The sequence below is a fragment of the Pseudoliparis swirei genome, chromosome 2 (genome assembly GCF_029220125.1).
Source record: "Pseudoliparis swirei isolate HS2019 ecotype Mariana Trench chromosome 2, NWPU_hadal_v1, whole genome shotgun sequence".
NCBI lineage: Eukaryota > Metazoa > Chordata > Actinopteri > Perciformes > Liparidae > Pseudoliparis > Pseudoliparis swirei.
This window is the reverse complement of record NC_079389.1, coordinates 988426-1004284: the sequence shown is the minus strand read 5'-3', so window position 1 is coordinate 1004284 and position 15859 is coordinate 988426. Positions and strand designations below refer to the sequence as shown.

Below are 15859 nucleotides of genomic sequence, written 5' to 3'. Positions count from 1 at the left end.
AACGTGCGCAGCAGAACAAAGCAGCGAGGGCCGCTGTGCATAATCATGCAGCACTCAGGGAGAAATCCTTTATTTGATTTAAAGCCACCTGGAGACGGACGGAGGGACCGGCCGCGGGCGGCTGGTTTTCAGGAGAAACTGGGACATGTGTTTTCGTGAACTGGGATTTTAGGGCAGCCCACAAAGCACTGTTGACGATGTGAAGTGGAGCAGAATGAGAGAAAATAGTTTGATGTTCGACGAAACGTACTCCTCCATATCACAGAGCTGGATATGTAAATGAGGGGCTCAAATGCAGGAGGTGTGAATCTGTCTGATCCCCTGGTCGAGCTCCAGGATATTTGTGCTCTGCGTAGCTTCGGGAGAAGTTCACGTCCTGCTCACCTGGCCGAGATCACCTGCTCCTCCGATGCGCCGTCCTCTGTGTGTTTCCCATGCTACGCTGCGTGTGCCCCGGCTTCTCGTGAACAGTGGATATGCCGCAGTAGAGAAGTTGGTGCAGAAGCCTCGCGTGTTGAAAAGGTTGAGTTATATATCGGCCGCGGGGTTGGTAGGTTTAATAAAAACAAGGAGAACAAAAGGGACATTAAGAGAGACTGCCTGCATTGGAAGAACCTGGAGGATAGAGGGGGAGGAGCCTGTGAGATTTGAGAGTGTGTTTGTATTTTGGGGGTCCTGATGTTGATGACAGTTGGCCATCTGTCTGCAGGGTGCAGTTGTCACTCGCCTTCTGGAAAAGCGGCGAGAAAGGAGCGTTTACTTCCAGTTGTTTCATGCGAGGAAAGGTCAGACGGACGTCCTGCAGCGACCTCACCCAGACCCCGGGGCAGTTGAGTGTTGGGGGAAATTCACACCGTTGTTGGAGAGAACAAGAGGCACAGATCTGAGGATCCGGCCTGTGGACCCCAGGCCCTGTGGGAGGAGGGATATCAAATCAATGGGTTTATAAGATAAGATAAGATATATACTTTATTAATCCCCAAGGGGAAATTAGTTCTCTGCATTTAACCCATCCTTAGTCATTAAGGAGCAGTGGGCTGCAGTGATGCGCCCGGGAAGCAACTGGGGGTTCAGTGCCTTGCTCAAGGACACTTCGACTTGCAACTAATGGGGAGAGCCGGGATCGAACCGACAACCTTGGGGTTGCAGGACGACCCCCTTACCCCACTGAGCTACAGCCACCCCACAAAATATATAAAAATATCACACCAGACTCCAGAGCAGGACGGCTAAAGGAGAACATGTAGAACTCTGACAAAAAATGCTTTTTATGTAATTCTGAATGTAAATAAACAACTATTGGATCACATGTAAAGCATCACCACTGTTCAATCACGTGCACTCATTAATGCAGCTCCTTGTGGTTCAGTGTGGTGTCAGTACCGCGCTCTTCCACCAGGGGGCAGCAGAGCAACGTCACTGTTCTTCCGTGTTAATCTCACGTTTCACATATTTAGAGGTTCCAAAAATTGCACCATGACCCGGACCGAAGCCCAGGCGATGCTTGAGTGTCGTTTCTGGCGCCAGCAGGGCTGCCCTCACGAGACGTTCCTCGAGCAGCTCACTCACCCCATGACAAGGAAGGTTGACGTCACAGCGCTGCGTGGTTTCATATGAAGGGTTGGTCAGAGGGAGTTCGGTCACGGTGCAGGTGTGTCGGTGGGGTGTCACGTGCTCCCAGAGGCCCCGGTGGGTTCTGGTCTCATGTGTTGAAGACTGCAGGAGGCCAGTGTCATTCATTAACACGGCAGAAGCTCCGAAACGTAACTCAATCATCGTTACCCATAATGCCTTGCAACACATGGCCGGCCCATGCTTAAAAACATGAACAAGTAATCGTTACCCACAATGCTTTGCAACACTTCAACCTGGGCAGGTCCACGGTTGTAGCAATGGTTATTCTATTAATGTGTGATTATTAACAACATGTGAGAACATGTTTACATTTTATTTTGATAAAAATCAGAGATTCAGACGTCTTCATGTCATTGTATTGTGTCTCCACCAGGTGGCGCTGCTGGGCTTGGACCTCTTGTCTGCCTTAGTGACGAGGTTACAGGAGCGGTTCAGAGCCCACGTGGGAACCGGTAAGACCCCTTCACACACAAACACACACACACACACACTGTTTGTTCATTCTCGGTGGACCATGTCATCATTAGTGTGGCTAAAGGCCTCTTGCCTCAGATTTCTGAGGTGGGACTCAGAGCCTCATCGATTCAGTTCAAGCTTACTAAACCTTTTAAAGCATCAGTCACTCTCTTTATCTCTTCATATGTTGTTGTTATTTACTAAATCTCCCCTTTAAACCTCCCAGTTCAATCAAACTGTTCTTAAAGAAACGTCAAGGTACTTTTTCGTGAGATTATCACTCGATGTAACTGAACAGTGAGATTGAATTTACCCCGGGTGTTGTTGTTTTTTTAAACAATTGTTCTCTGCCCCCCCCGCCCTCCCCCAGCCCCAAACCCCGTGAAGTGGGAGGAGCCTGATCGTATTCTCCTATGCTCTCTCCTCAGTTCTGCCGAGCCTCATCGATCGACTGGGAGACTCTAAAGACCAAGTGAGAGACCAGGACCAGACGGTGCTGCTGAAGATCATGGAACAAGCTGCCAGCCCGCAGGTACACACACACACACACACACACACACACACACACACACACACACACCTGCGTGCACACGCAGTTTCTCCTGAGAGCTCATTCTTTCCATGCGTTGGAGCACGCAGCCTGAATTATTTCCAACGATGACTAATTTAGATTTGCTGCCAATATCATTTTTCTTTTATTGGCCTCTGTTCTCCTGAGTAACCGCCGCGCACACAGCCTTGTGTTTGGCCATCGTCGTCCAACACAACTTGTAACGTCTCCATGGGAATGAAACGGGTAGATGACAACCACTCAGACCTCATAACACACACCTCCTACCTATAACACACACCTCCTACTCATAACACACACCTCCTACCTATAACACACACCTCCTACCTCATAACACACACCTCCTACCTATAACACACACCTCCTACCTCATAACACACACCTCCTGGTCCCCATCGGGGTTCAGGGTTCAGGATGTGGGGCTGAACTCAGTCTGCAACCTGCCGAGTACACAGCAGGTCACCCTGCACTACGGCAGATAACAACACATCCTCTTTGCGTGTGTGTGTGTGCGTGTGTGTCTGTGTGTGTCTCTCTCTCTCTGTGTCTGTGTGTGTGTCTCTCTGTGTGTGTGTTTGTCTGTGTGTGTCTCTCTCTATGTGTCTCTGTGTGTGTCTGTGTGTCACTCTCTCTCTGTCTGTGTGTGTATGTCTCTGTGTGTGTGTGTGTGTGTGTGTGTGTGTCTCTGTGTGTGTGTGTGTGTGTGTGTGTGTGTAGTATGTGTGGGACAGGATGCTGGGCGGCTTCAAGCATAAGAACAACAGGACCAGAGAAGGAGTGTGCTTTTGCCTCGTCGCCACGCTGAGCACGTGAGTCCGCCGCCCCTCCCCCACGCCAGTCAGATGTGTCCTATTGATTTAGTTTGATCGGCTGTCCCTGGACAGATCTTTTTTTTTTTTAAGGCAGCCTCTGCTTAAATTACAAAATCTCCAAATAACATATTGCAATTAAGAAGAATGGTTTAGATCAGGGGTGCTCACACTTTTTCAGCATGCGAGCTACTTATTATGTGACCGAGTCAAGGCGATCGACCGACGGGGGGGGGGGGGGGGGGCTGTAATGTGGCGCCATAGAGAAAGTGACAGGGGGGCGGGCCAATTTTTTTTAATGTCATGCGATCTACCATACAACGCCGCGATCGACTGGCAGGTCGCCGCGATCGACCGGTCGATCGCGATCGACGTATTGAGCACCCCTGGTTTAGATGCTCTAACTGTGCACCCAGCAGGGGGCTCCTGGGGGTCTCCTCTCGCTGGCTGATTTATTTCCCTTCTTGTCTTTCAGATACGGAGCTCAGGGCCTGACCCTCAGTAAAATCGTTCCTCATATATGTAACCTCCTGGGGGACCCCACGAGTCAGGTAGGCCCACTGATATCAATGTCTGACTGTTCAGGGGCCTCGACCAGAGCCGAGGAAACGAGCCGCTCTGAGATATTCTCACGGGTTCTGGTTACTTTAAAACTATTATGCGAGATCGACAAATTCAATCAAACGTATTGATTATCAACAAAGTAGTTCCCTCGTCAGTGTGATCAGCCGCTGCTGTATCGGATGAGAGGAGAGTTTCATCTTCTCGTCCCCCGAGTGGCGGCATTGAGTAGTGCAGCGCCAGAAATGGGCGCAACTCAACCCCCGACGGCCCCCCGGTGGGTACGAGTTGACCGTGTGCGTGACTTCCTGCGTTGTGGTCGTCAGGTACGCGACGGGGCCATGAGCTGCTTGGTGGAGATCTACAGACACGTCGGGGAGAGGGTGAGGATGGATCTGTGCAAGAAGGGCCTGCCACAGTCACGGTACGAAGACGAGACCACGCCCCCTCCCCCCCGCTCCCCCTGTCTATGTTCTTTTCTTTCTGCCCTTGCATCCTTCACTCACTCCATGCCTCATACACTCAAGAGCTCACAGTGGAGGTGGGCCTCCCCCCACACAGGGAGCAGGGCTCAGCGCGGTGCTGCTCCCTCTAGTGGACGAATGAAGCGATGCAGCGTCAGAGGACCGCTCGCATAACACATTCTGCAATAACAGTTAGTTCAACATTAAGATCATAGTAGAGGGCGTCGTTTGAGTCCAGTAAGGTCCTACAGTTGAAGCTGAGTGTGAAGATGCAGTAAAAATAGAAAAAAGGCACATTTTGTTCTTGTTTAATTGAGCACACATGTTGATACTTCCATTGTTGGTGTTGTCAGGAAACAAAACCTTCACCTCAACTCGGCCGAGCAGCGCCACAGAGAGCCGATCAGAAGTAGACATTTCTGTTTCACCTCCATATTGTGATCCTTTATTTTCTCCCGAGCTTCCTGTGAGCTCGAGGAGTCTCGTGTTTCCCCTCGCACTGTGAGAGTTACTCTCTTCCCTTTTCTTTTTCTCCCCCTGCGGTTGATGTATATGATGTGAAGCTCACGACTCGACCCCCAGCAGGTGGTACGGTCTTCATGGTGGTGGAACCGGCCCTGGACACGCCCCTCTGAGCGTGGCGCTGCAGACGGAGGCGGTGTTTCTGTTTCCTCCTTCGTGCTTCGTTTCATTTGCCTACACTTGACCACGCGTCTCTGCATCCCTCCATCACGTGTGTGCGGCACTTTTAGACGCCATCTATTTTGGACGCAATCTATTTGGGAGCAGAGGGAGAGCTTTTCACCTCCGAGACATCGATGGAGCAGCCCGGGCTTTTTTTTTTTTTTACACTTGTACACCTCAGCTTCGGTCTTCTGACAAAGATTTTGTTTTTCTTTCTTTGATACAGGTTGAATGTAATCTTCGGCAAATTTGATGAAGTCCAAAAATCCGGGAACATGATGTCATCCTCTTGTTCGGGTGAGTGTCCCTCCCGTGTCTCTCTGTATTTCGTGACGCATCTACCTTGAGACTGCACCGACGTCTCAGAGACGCACTGAAACGCACACATGCGGGTGTACTGGCGAGCGTTTAGTGTGTCGGGAGAGACGAGATCCACCCCCCCTCCCGCTGATGATGTCATATTGATGTCACGACGTGTTTTACCTCCCTGATGCAAAAATGACCCTGCGCTATGGAGCTTTTTCGAGATGGCGTTCACCAGGCATGGAGGGATGCTATTGAACTGCATTGTGGGAGTTGTAGGACCCCGTATGGTTGTTACCTGACATTTCCCGGAGGCTGAACACCTGAGTGTGTCACGCTCTGCCGGAGGGTTCTCACCTCTCCGGTTCCTCTTGTCCCACGACAGTCATTCACATTCCAGAAAGAGCCGGTGGGAGTCCTGCTCCTCTGTTTGACCACGACGCTCCCTGACTCCTCATGAGCCAGCTGACTGTCGGTAGAGGAGCATCAGCTGCTCCTCGTCTCTCCTCGTCTCTCCTCTCCTTCCTCTCTCCTCTCCTCTCCTTCCTCTCCTCTCCTCTCTCCTCTTCTCTCCTCTACTCTCCTCTTCTCTCCTCGTCTCTCCTCTCCTCGCCTCTCCTTCCTCTCTCCTCTTCTCTCGTCTCCTCTCCTTCCTCTCCTCTCCTCTCATCTCTCTCTAAAGTTGATTCCTAAACTCTGCCTGGTCTTGTGGGATGTTTACAGATTATTATTATTATAAGAGCGAGAGAGGCAGGGGGTTCACCCAGGGGGGGGGGGGGGTCTAGGAGAGGGAGGGAGGGAGAAAAACAAAGCAGCCATTTCTGTTGCACCAGTAAGATGTGTGAGTGGGCGAGAGATAGTAAGGCAGAAAGAGAGAGAGAGGGAGAGAGAGGGAGCGAGCTGAGCATTGAGCGTGAAGCTTCAGAGCTGAGGGCGGCGTTGCACCATGACAGCTGGAGAAGGTAAGAGCTCCGGTAGGGAGAGGGGGGGGGGGCGCTGTTTGATAAGGAGAACAGCTTTCACTCTCTTATGTAATCGTTTTTTGGTGCGCTTTGTTGTTGTTGTTGTTGTTGTTTGTTTCCAGCTGCGTTTTGTTGCATAACAAAGCTGGATGGAAGTAGCCCTCCAGTGTGATGAATTTATAGTCAAATGAGTCATTTATGTAACGCACAAAACATCCAGTTCCTCTCCTCAAAGCCGCCAGACGGGAGTCGGACAGTTTGATGAGCAGCGCTCCATCTGTCTCCGTCTCTTTGATTCATTTAACTCGGTGTGTGTCTCCACCTGTTCGGAGGTTTTCTGACATCAGACAATTCTTCAGTGCTTCCAGCGAGTGGAGAGTTTTTGCAAAAGAGTTTTCCTAAATTGAACAGCAGGTGTGATGTGTTTTATTATTTCATTGATTAGGATCTCTGAGGTTGAATGTGTGTGATGTCAATTTTAAGATTCCCCCCGATGCTCTCAGCATGAGCCTCTCAGGTAGCGCTGTCCAGCTAGACCCCTAAGAGACACAGATGTCCACCTTTGGACCTCGAGCACTTCGTGAGGCTGATTGGCTGATGCAGAGGCCTGGTGAGAGGATCTGAGGCCACGTAGTCCTTGTGGTGTCGCTGGTGAGCTGGATGACATCACATCAGCGTGGATGGTGCAACTAACGAGTTCATCTACTGGCTATTGTCTACGGTGTGAATTGTTTGTTCGGTAAAACGTCTGCAGATGCCAACATTTTAAAAACCCAACAAGAAGGAACAGAAGACGAGAACGTACCCACGGGATCTCCCCCTGGACCGATGAGTTGAACCGTTCGTCTCTTCACTTTTTGTTGCAGCCGTTGGTTCCACTACACAAAGCGCTGCAGGGTGAATGTTTGATCCGTAGCTGCTGACCTCGGTGAGAACAGGACGTCACGGACCGTCGGGTCGACACTGTTCACAACATAAGGCAATGTTCAGTTTGTTTTTAGTTTATTATACACAGCCCAATATCACAAATTACAAACTCCCCTTTTCAAGGCGTTACAACCTGCACACACACGACATCCCTGACCTTTGACCTCACATCAGATCAGGAACAACTCCCCAAAAATATAGAAAAACCCTTTCAGGGTAAAAAGGTAAGATTCAAGATGATTCAAGATGTTTTATTTGTCACATACACACACAGGGTGTGCAGTGAAATGAAAGTGGCAATGCTCAGCAGGAATGTGCAAGGGCAACAAGTACACACTATTTACAAATAAAAAACAACACAATATTTACAGTAAGTGTGTGAAAGTGTGTGAAAGAAGAGCAACAGAGGAGGATCCCTCTCCAGGATGGACAGAAGAATAGACGTCATGTGACCAGATGAAGAATAGATGTCATGTGACCAGATGAAGAATAGATGTCATGTGACCACATGAACAATAGATGTCATGTGACCACATGAAGAATAGATGTCATGTGACCAGATGAAGAATAGATGTCATGTGACCAGATGAAGAATAGATGTCATGTGACCAGAAGAACAATAGATGTCATGTGACCAGATGAACAATAGATGTCATGTGACCACATGAAGAATAGATGTAATGTGACCAGATGAAGAATAGATGTCATGTGACCAGATGAACAATAGATGTCATGTGACCAGATGAACAATATATGTCATGTGACCACATGAAGAATAGATGTCATGTGACCAGATGAAGAATAGATGTCATGTGACCAGATGAACAATAGATGTCATGTGACCACATGAACAATAGATGTCATGTGACCAGATGAAGAATAGATGTCATGTGACCACATGAACAATAGATGTCATGTGACTAGATGAACAATAGATGTCATGTGACCAGATGAACAATAGATGTCATGTGACCAGGTGAACAATAGATGTCATGTGACCAGATGAACAATAGATGTCATGTGACCAGATGAACAATAGATGTCATGTGACCAGATGAACAATAGATGTCATGTGACCAGAAGAACAATAGATGTCATGTGACCAGATGAACAATATATGTCATGTGACCAGAAGAACAATAGATGTCATGTGACCAGATGAACAATAGATGTCATGTGACCAGATGAACAATAGATGTCATGTGACCAGGTGAACAATAGATGTCATGTGACCAGATGAACAATAGATGTCATGTGACCAGAAGAACAATAGATGTCATGTGACCAGATGAACAATCGATGTCATGTGACCAGAAGAACAATAGATGTCATGTGACCAGACGAACAATAGATGTCATGTGACCAGATGAACAATCGATGTCATGTGACCAGAAGAACAATAGATGTCATGTGACCAGATGAACAATATATGTCATGTGACCAGATGAACAATAGATGTCATGTGACCAGATGAACAATAGATGTCATGTGACCAGATGAAGAATAGATGTCATGTGACCAGATGAACAATAGATGTCATGTGACCAGAAGAACAATAGATGTCATGTGACCAGATGAACAATAGATGTCATGAGACCAGATGGACAATAGATGTCATGTGACCAGATGAACAATAGATGTCATGTGACCAGATGAACACTAGATGTCATGTGACCAGATGAACAATAGATGTCATGTGACCAGATGAACACTAGATGTCATGTGACCAGATGAACAATAGATGTCATGTGACCAGATGAACAATAGATGTCATGTGACCACATGAACAATAGATGTCATGTGACCAGATGAACACTAGATGTCATGTGACCAGATGAACAATAGATGTCATGTGACCAGATGAACAATATATGTCATGTGACCAGATGAACAGGGTTACATAAACACATTCAAGGAATATAAATGATGAATAATGAGTAGTAGGCAGGGACCACGATCCAGACCTCCACAATCCATGAATCAGGAAGAGGTAGAGAGGAGGAGCATCAGCAGGACCATGGTAGGAGGCAGGAGGCAGGAGGCAGGAGGCATCGCGAAAGAGGCCAGACCAATGAGGTCGGCCTTTGAGGCAGGAGACGCAGAGAAGGAGGCAAGGCCGTTAGGAAGGATGCCAGATCAGAGGCTGGATGGAGGAAGCGAGGGCAAGGAGTCAGAACCAGCATCAGACCCAGCCAGGTCCAATGGACCCTGTTGCTCTACAGAACCACAGAGAGGAGAGCAGCCTGAGAATGTGGAACTGTGTATATATGGGAGGGTTTCTTCAACACGGTCACAGAACACATTGTAATTGGCGTAATCCACTGTGTGCGTGTGCGTGTGTGCGTGTGCGTGTGTGTGTGCGTGTGCGTGTGTGTGTGCGTGTGTGCTGCCTCCAGCGTCCTAGCCGGCCCTTTCTGTGCCGTTAGCATGGAGGACACTGTCGGTCTGTCTTCCCCCTGAGTTGTGCTGTGGCCAGATCCCCCCCCCCCCCCCCATCCTGTCTGCGTCCTGGCACCTGCTGAAGTGACCCCCCCTGCTCGGGGATTCAGGATGACACTGTGTCTGCGTGGGTCCTTGAGCAGTGTGTGTGTGTGTGTGTGTGTGTGTGTGTGTGCAATTATGTGCGTATTTGTGTGTGTGCGTGCAGCCATTCTGTGCTGCACCATGAAGGAATGGTTGACACCGTGGGGGCTGGATGCTTATTCTGAGGAAGCCTTTTGATCAACACACACACCACGGGGTTAGTCACACACACACACACACACACACACACACACACACACACACACACACACACACACACACACATGGGCACAGTGTGGAGGAGGCTCTGAAGAAAGATCTTCTTTATATAATGTTTCTGTGGACATTTTGTGATGCGTTCAGAGTTCATTTTTATACATTGTCAATTAAGCATATATATATATATATGTATATATATATATATATAACTCTGTAAGGAGAACAGCCAGCGGCTAGGTGTTCTGCTGGTGGCCCAACCTGAGCAGTGGGAACCAGTCCGTCCTCATTTCTCAGCGGTGGTGAAGTGGGCGGGACAAGCAGCTCGTTGTCCTCGGGCTACAAAAATGTTTCTGTGGAAGTATCGGCCACGCAGTCCATCTGCAGCGCCGCCTCGTTAGTGATCACGACGTGGCTTTGGGGTTTTGGGAGACGAGCTATTTGAAGACGGGGAAAGTATTATAGACCAGAAGACACATTTAACCATTTTTACTTCTAGTTTAGCATGAATCAATAATACAAAGGCTTCAGTTGTAACCGTAGTTTCCATCGCGTGGCCTCTGGATGCAGGACTGTAATTCTCTTGAGGTTGTTTACGTCCAGTCTAGTTTTCAATGGATAGATTCAGACCTGTGATGCTTCCTTTTGGGACCTGTTAATATTAATCTGCATTATTGAATTGGACTGTCCTGTCCAGGTCCTTCAGACCTCAGAATAAACAACACGTAGCAGCTGAAGTATGTGCAGATAAGTATTATGTCTGCCTGTTGAAGGTTAGCTACTCCGCCTCACCCAAAGCAACACACACACACACACACACACACACACACCATGTTGTTACAATGAGAGAGGGGGACGAGGGCCCCCCTCCTGTGAGAAAGGGGGACGAGCAGATCCGAGGTCAGCACGACGTCACGGGATGTGGGCGCTGGAAGAGCCACACTTGTTTTGGGAGAGCAGAGTCGTTTTGGGGTTTGACCGGTGCTGACCGAGAAGGACTCCCGCTGTGATGCAATCACATCAAGCTTGTATTTTACCTGTGATCAGAGAATAAATCCTCCTCTTGGAAAGGAGAGAGCGAGAGAAGGTCGTTGGCTGAATTATTACTTTACCAGACATCCAATTTTGGAAAACGCTAACAGACCTTTCTGTCTCTTTTCCTTCATCAATCAGCGTCTTCTGCTTCTGATGCAGATGAACCAATCAAACTTCTACTTAATGAGACAATCCGGCCTCTAAAGCAAGTTTTCTTTAAACAATCAACACAACTACACCGTTCATCATCAGCCAGAAGCTTTAAACACCTTTCATTGTTGTCGGATGTTCCTCTTTCTGACGGCCCTTGAACACACCATGTGCTATAAATGTTTCCGTCATCAAAAACATTTTATTCCATAGATCTCATTTGACATCTGGCCCCAGATAACAGATTGTGAAGAGGCCTTTACATCGGGAATAACTAAACTGCTGCTGAGCAGAGAGATCAGAGGCTGAGCTTGAGGTTGTAAACATGTCAATAGGTCAATATATGTAAAGCTTGTAGAAACATAAACACATCTATCTATATATATTAGGGCTGTCAATCGATTAAAAACAATTAACTAATTAATCGCACATTTTGAAATTCATTAATCGCGATAAAATAAATTCTTCTAAAGACTAAATCTTCTAAATGAACGAGTAATCACTTCAGACAGCGTGTATTTTAGACACTTGTTTTATTGTATTCTTTTTTAAAGACAAAACTTCCCACAGAGCTGTGTTTTCAAAGAGGCTCCTACCTATAAAGTGCCAGCGAGGTATTTAATATCGTGGATGATAAATTGTTTCTTCAGTGAAACGTCAGATGAGTAAACAAAGGTGTATTAGAGACCCCATTGGTCCTGTCATCTTTAACATTGAACAACAGCAGAACCAGTGGCCTTGGTAAACTGACAAATATGTAATGTTCACCCTCTGGAGTCTGGGCTCATGTTCTCGATTGTACAAAAAAATGTAAATTCACCTTTTAAAGTCTTTTGCATGTGACATATCCCAGTGTTTCCCCCACCATTCTATCAGGGTGAGGCCCCGCCCCCCTGAAATGTTCTCTATAGCGCCAGATTACAGCAGAAGTAATGTAAGGTTCTTTCCTTAAAGACGTCTTTGTTCTTTTATTAAACTAAACGTCTGTTGTTGGTCGTCTCTACAGCAGCATGTCATTCTGTCTCGACGTGTCGTTCACACGTCTCGGCTCTCCGCTCGCTACCGCAGAGCTCCATGCCGACGTGTCTGCGCGCGCATCGGGCGGAGCAAAGAAAAAAGTCACCTGCACCTTCCGCCCCGCGTCACCGACACGTCGCCCTCTGCTTCTCTGTGAATATAGAGGAGCAGACGGGAGGAAGGAGGCGGACTGCTGCGGCTTGACACTCACAGGAGTGCAAAAACTTCAACGCACACCGTAAGTAAACAAAGTTGCGTTAATTGCGTCAAAATATTTTAGTGCGTTAATCGCGGCCAAATTAATCGCATAGATTAACGCGTTAACGCTGACAGCCCTAATATATATATATATATAGATTTGATTCCATTGTTTTCCAATTTTTGAAGACATTGAACTAGCGCTCTCTTCTCTTTGTTAATGATTTGTGTCATGGTAATTATGTCACTAAATGTAAGACTGTTCTATATCCTCTGTGTCTTCTCTGTGTATCCTCTGTCTCCTTGAGTGTTCATTCCCTTCACCTGCCCTCAGCCACTCCTGTCTCCTTGATTGTTTCATTCCCTTCACCTGCCCTCAGCCACTCCTGTCTCCTTGATTGTTTCATTCCCTTCACCTGCCCTCAGACACTCCTGTCTCCTTGATTGCTTCATTCCCTTCACCTGCCCTCAGCCACTCCTGTCTCCTTGATTGTTTCATTCCCTTCACCTGCCCTCGGCCACTCCTGTCTCCTTGATTGTTTCATTCCCTTCACCTGCCCTCAGCCACTCCTGTCTCCTTGATTGTTTCATTCCCTTCACCTGCCCTCAGCCACTCCTGTCTCCTTGATTGTTTCATTCCCTTCACCTGCCCTCAGACACTCCTGTCTCCTTGATTGCTTCATTCCCTTCACCTGCCCTCAGACACTCCTGTCTCCTTGATTGTTTCATTCCCTTCACCTGCCCTCAGACACTCCTGTCTCCTTGATTGCTTCATTCCCTTCACCTGCCCTCAGACACTCCTGTCTCCTTGATTGCTTCATTCCCTTCACCTGCCCTCAGCCACTCTTGTCTCGTTAATGTCTCATGTCGTACACCTGTGCCACTCTTTCCATTGTCTTTTGCTGGATTGTCTTTTTCCCGTCGTCCTGTTGTTCGTGTTACTCGTGTGTATTCCTGATCCTGCCTGTTTCGACCCTGCCTGCCTTGACGCCCCATTCTCTGCCTTTCCCCTTTTGGACCTTTTGCCTTTTTTTTGAACTTTTGCCTCATTAAAGAGTGTGTTTTGTTATCCATACCGAGTCTTGTTCGTTCCTCTGCACATGAGCTCTTGCCCCTCGCTCCCTGACGCCAGCCTTGACACTAAAAACACGTTTGAGTCACTACTTCTAGCTGCGGTTGTGCTGTTGCCATAGAGACTGCAGGACCTTTATGTGCAGTGAACATCAAGGCCACAGAGGAAACAACAGAGAAACAACCGGCCCAAACGTTCTCGGAAGCGAAGAGGTTTAAACTTTGAAGAGACACGAACACCACGGTGACACATGTGCTGCAGTACAGGGTTCATACGGTCATGGAAAACCTAATGCCAAAAGTTTGGGAACAGTCATGGAAATTAGTTCTATCAATATGTTCATTTACGCTGAGTTTTACGTAATGAATATGCTTTTAAAAGAATGACACTCTAAATATAAGCCGGTATACGCTCTTTCATACTCACACATTTTCCGCGCTGCAAGTGAACGCACCGTAACTGAAAAGACATAAATGTTTATTCTTTTAATCAAACTATTATCTCTCATTCATTTGTGTAGTTTAATGTTATAAACTGGATGCTTTGGAATTCTCATTGTTAGTTTAAATACCACATTTTCTCACTTTTTCATGTATGCATAGAGATTTTACTAAACGTCTGGTTATGGACATTTGGTTTAAAGTCCTGGACACCGATTGGTCCACATGTGTGTGTGATCCCTGGTAGGAACTCAGGACCAGGTTTTTTGTAAATGCTGGACTTGAATCGCTCCGTTTCAGCCCCGAGCGGCTTCGCCTGCGTGTCAGCAAAAGGCTGAACGTGAAGAACGAGGCCCTGGGGGTCCAAAGGCTCAGCCGAAGAGATACTGTATGAGAGACCCCCCCCCCCCCCCCCCCAGGATGTAGAGAACGTTATCAAGCGTCTTCATTTTCTCTTAATCCCCTATTCCTCTGGTCTTGCGCTCTAGAGAGTACAGCAACGGGGTGTTACATAAATGTGTGGTTCACTGGTGACTGATGCCAACGCAGCTTCAGCAGCTTTGAGCCCTTCAGCATCTCCACAGTGACACCTAGTGGACGGAGAAGGAAGTGTGTGTGTGTGTGTGTTTTTCTTTTTTTAAATAGTTAAGCAACACTTTAATACATCCATTTCGGGGCCTTTTTTCAAGAGAATGGATCGTTATTTGAGATTACCTTTCTTTTTATTATTACAATAATTTAGTTTGATCTTAATCAGATAGTGTGTGTGTGTGTGTGTTGAAGTGAGCGTGTACGAGGTACTTCTCCATCAGTGGCCCGTTGCATGCAGCTCTAATTAATGAATTATGCACAGATCCGGTGTCAGCTGTAATCCAGACTGCTCTGTGTTATGTAACATGCTGTGCTTTTTGTAGAAGATGCTTATAAAGACACCGTGAAACGAGCGATGGCTGAATTCCATTGACTTGCGTCTGTTTCCGGGGCTTTGGGCATCTTGTGCATTCTGAGACAACACAGCATCACTTGTGTCGTCCCCACGGTGACGGGTCAACATGTCCGCTGTGGACCAACCGGCGGCACAGGACGTCCTCGTCTTCTCCTCACCGCTTCATCACGAGGTTGAGGTCAAGGAGATTTCATACGGCTTGGGGGGGGGGGGGAAGCCCACTGCGCAATTCTGCCACGCAGAAGATGGACTACAAAAAGCACATTTTGGATACTTGGCCCCCGTCACGGTGCCTCTCCAAGCAGACAGCCCGGTGAAAGACCCCCAGCGTGGTCTCTGCACGCTGGGCTGACCCCTCCACTGCCTGTCTTTATTCTCTGGAGTGGCCGTTCGATATGATCTTTCTGTGTCGTGTGGATTGCATTGGGCAGCAGTGATGTACTGTAGCTCCGCCCCCTTGTCACGTCTGCAGTGATGACATCACTGAGATACTGTATGAGGGTGAGCACAAGAAACAAAACAACAGGCCCCTCCCTCTTTTCACCATGACATGTCCTGACAGTCCAACAGCATCGCTCGCACACACACACACACACACACACACGCACACACACACACACTGATAACTGAACCCAGAGAGGAGGGCTTAAGGGGTGGTTCGTCTTTGTCAGCGCCCAGTACACACTCACTCACTCACACTCTCGCTCTCTCCCTCTCTCTCTCACACATACACACACACACACACACACACACCCTGTCGGCCGATGCCTGATGAAAAAGAGAGAGCGTTTGCCGGTGCAGCAGAGACATGCTCAGGGAGCTGATGTGCAAGAACATCTGCGCTCGTAAGAATGAAGCCTTTTCATCTCCCTTTTCCTCCCACTCTCCTC

At 47.9% G+C, this 15859-nt stretch overlaps 1 protein-coding gene and 1 non-coding gene across 37 annotated transcripts in view; one reads left to right on the top strand and one right to left on the bottom strand.

The window, feature by feature from the left end:
• Positions 1–15859, top strand: part of clasp1a (cytoplasmic linker associated protein 1a) — a 78710-nt gene that overhangs the window by 22482 nt on the left and 40369 nt on the right. For all 36 annotated transcript variants that reach the window (XM_056439059.1, XM_056438993.1, XM_056438943.1 and 33 more), the window contains exons 3-8: positions 2009–2087; positions 2520–2623; positions 3380–3471; positions 3947–4022; positions 4359–4456; positions 5407–5477. In XM_056439059.1, the coding sequence (XP_056295034.1) occupies positions 2009–2087; positions 2520–2623; positions 3380–3471; positions 3947–4022; positions 4359–4456; positions 5407–5477 (520 nt within the window). The remainder of the gene's footprint in view (positions 1–2008; positions 2088–2519; positions 2624–3379; positions 3472–3946; positions 4023–4358; positions 4457–5406; positions 5478–15859) is intronic.
• On the bottom strand, positions 1459–1586 carry LOC130209609 (U4atac minor spliceosomal RNA). The gene has a single exon (XR_008834649.1). It is a non-coding gene; the product is annotated as a U4atac minor spliceosomal RNA (small nuclear RNA).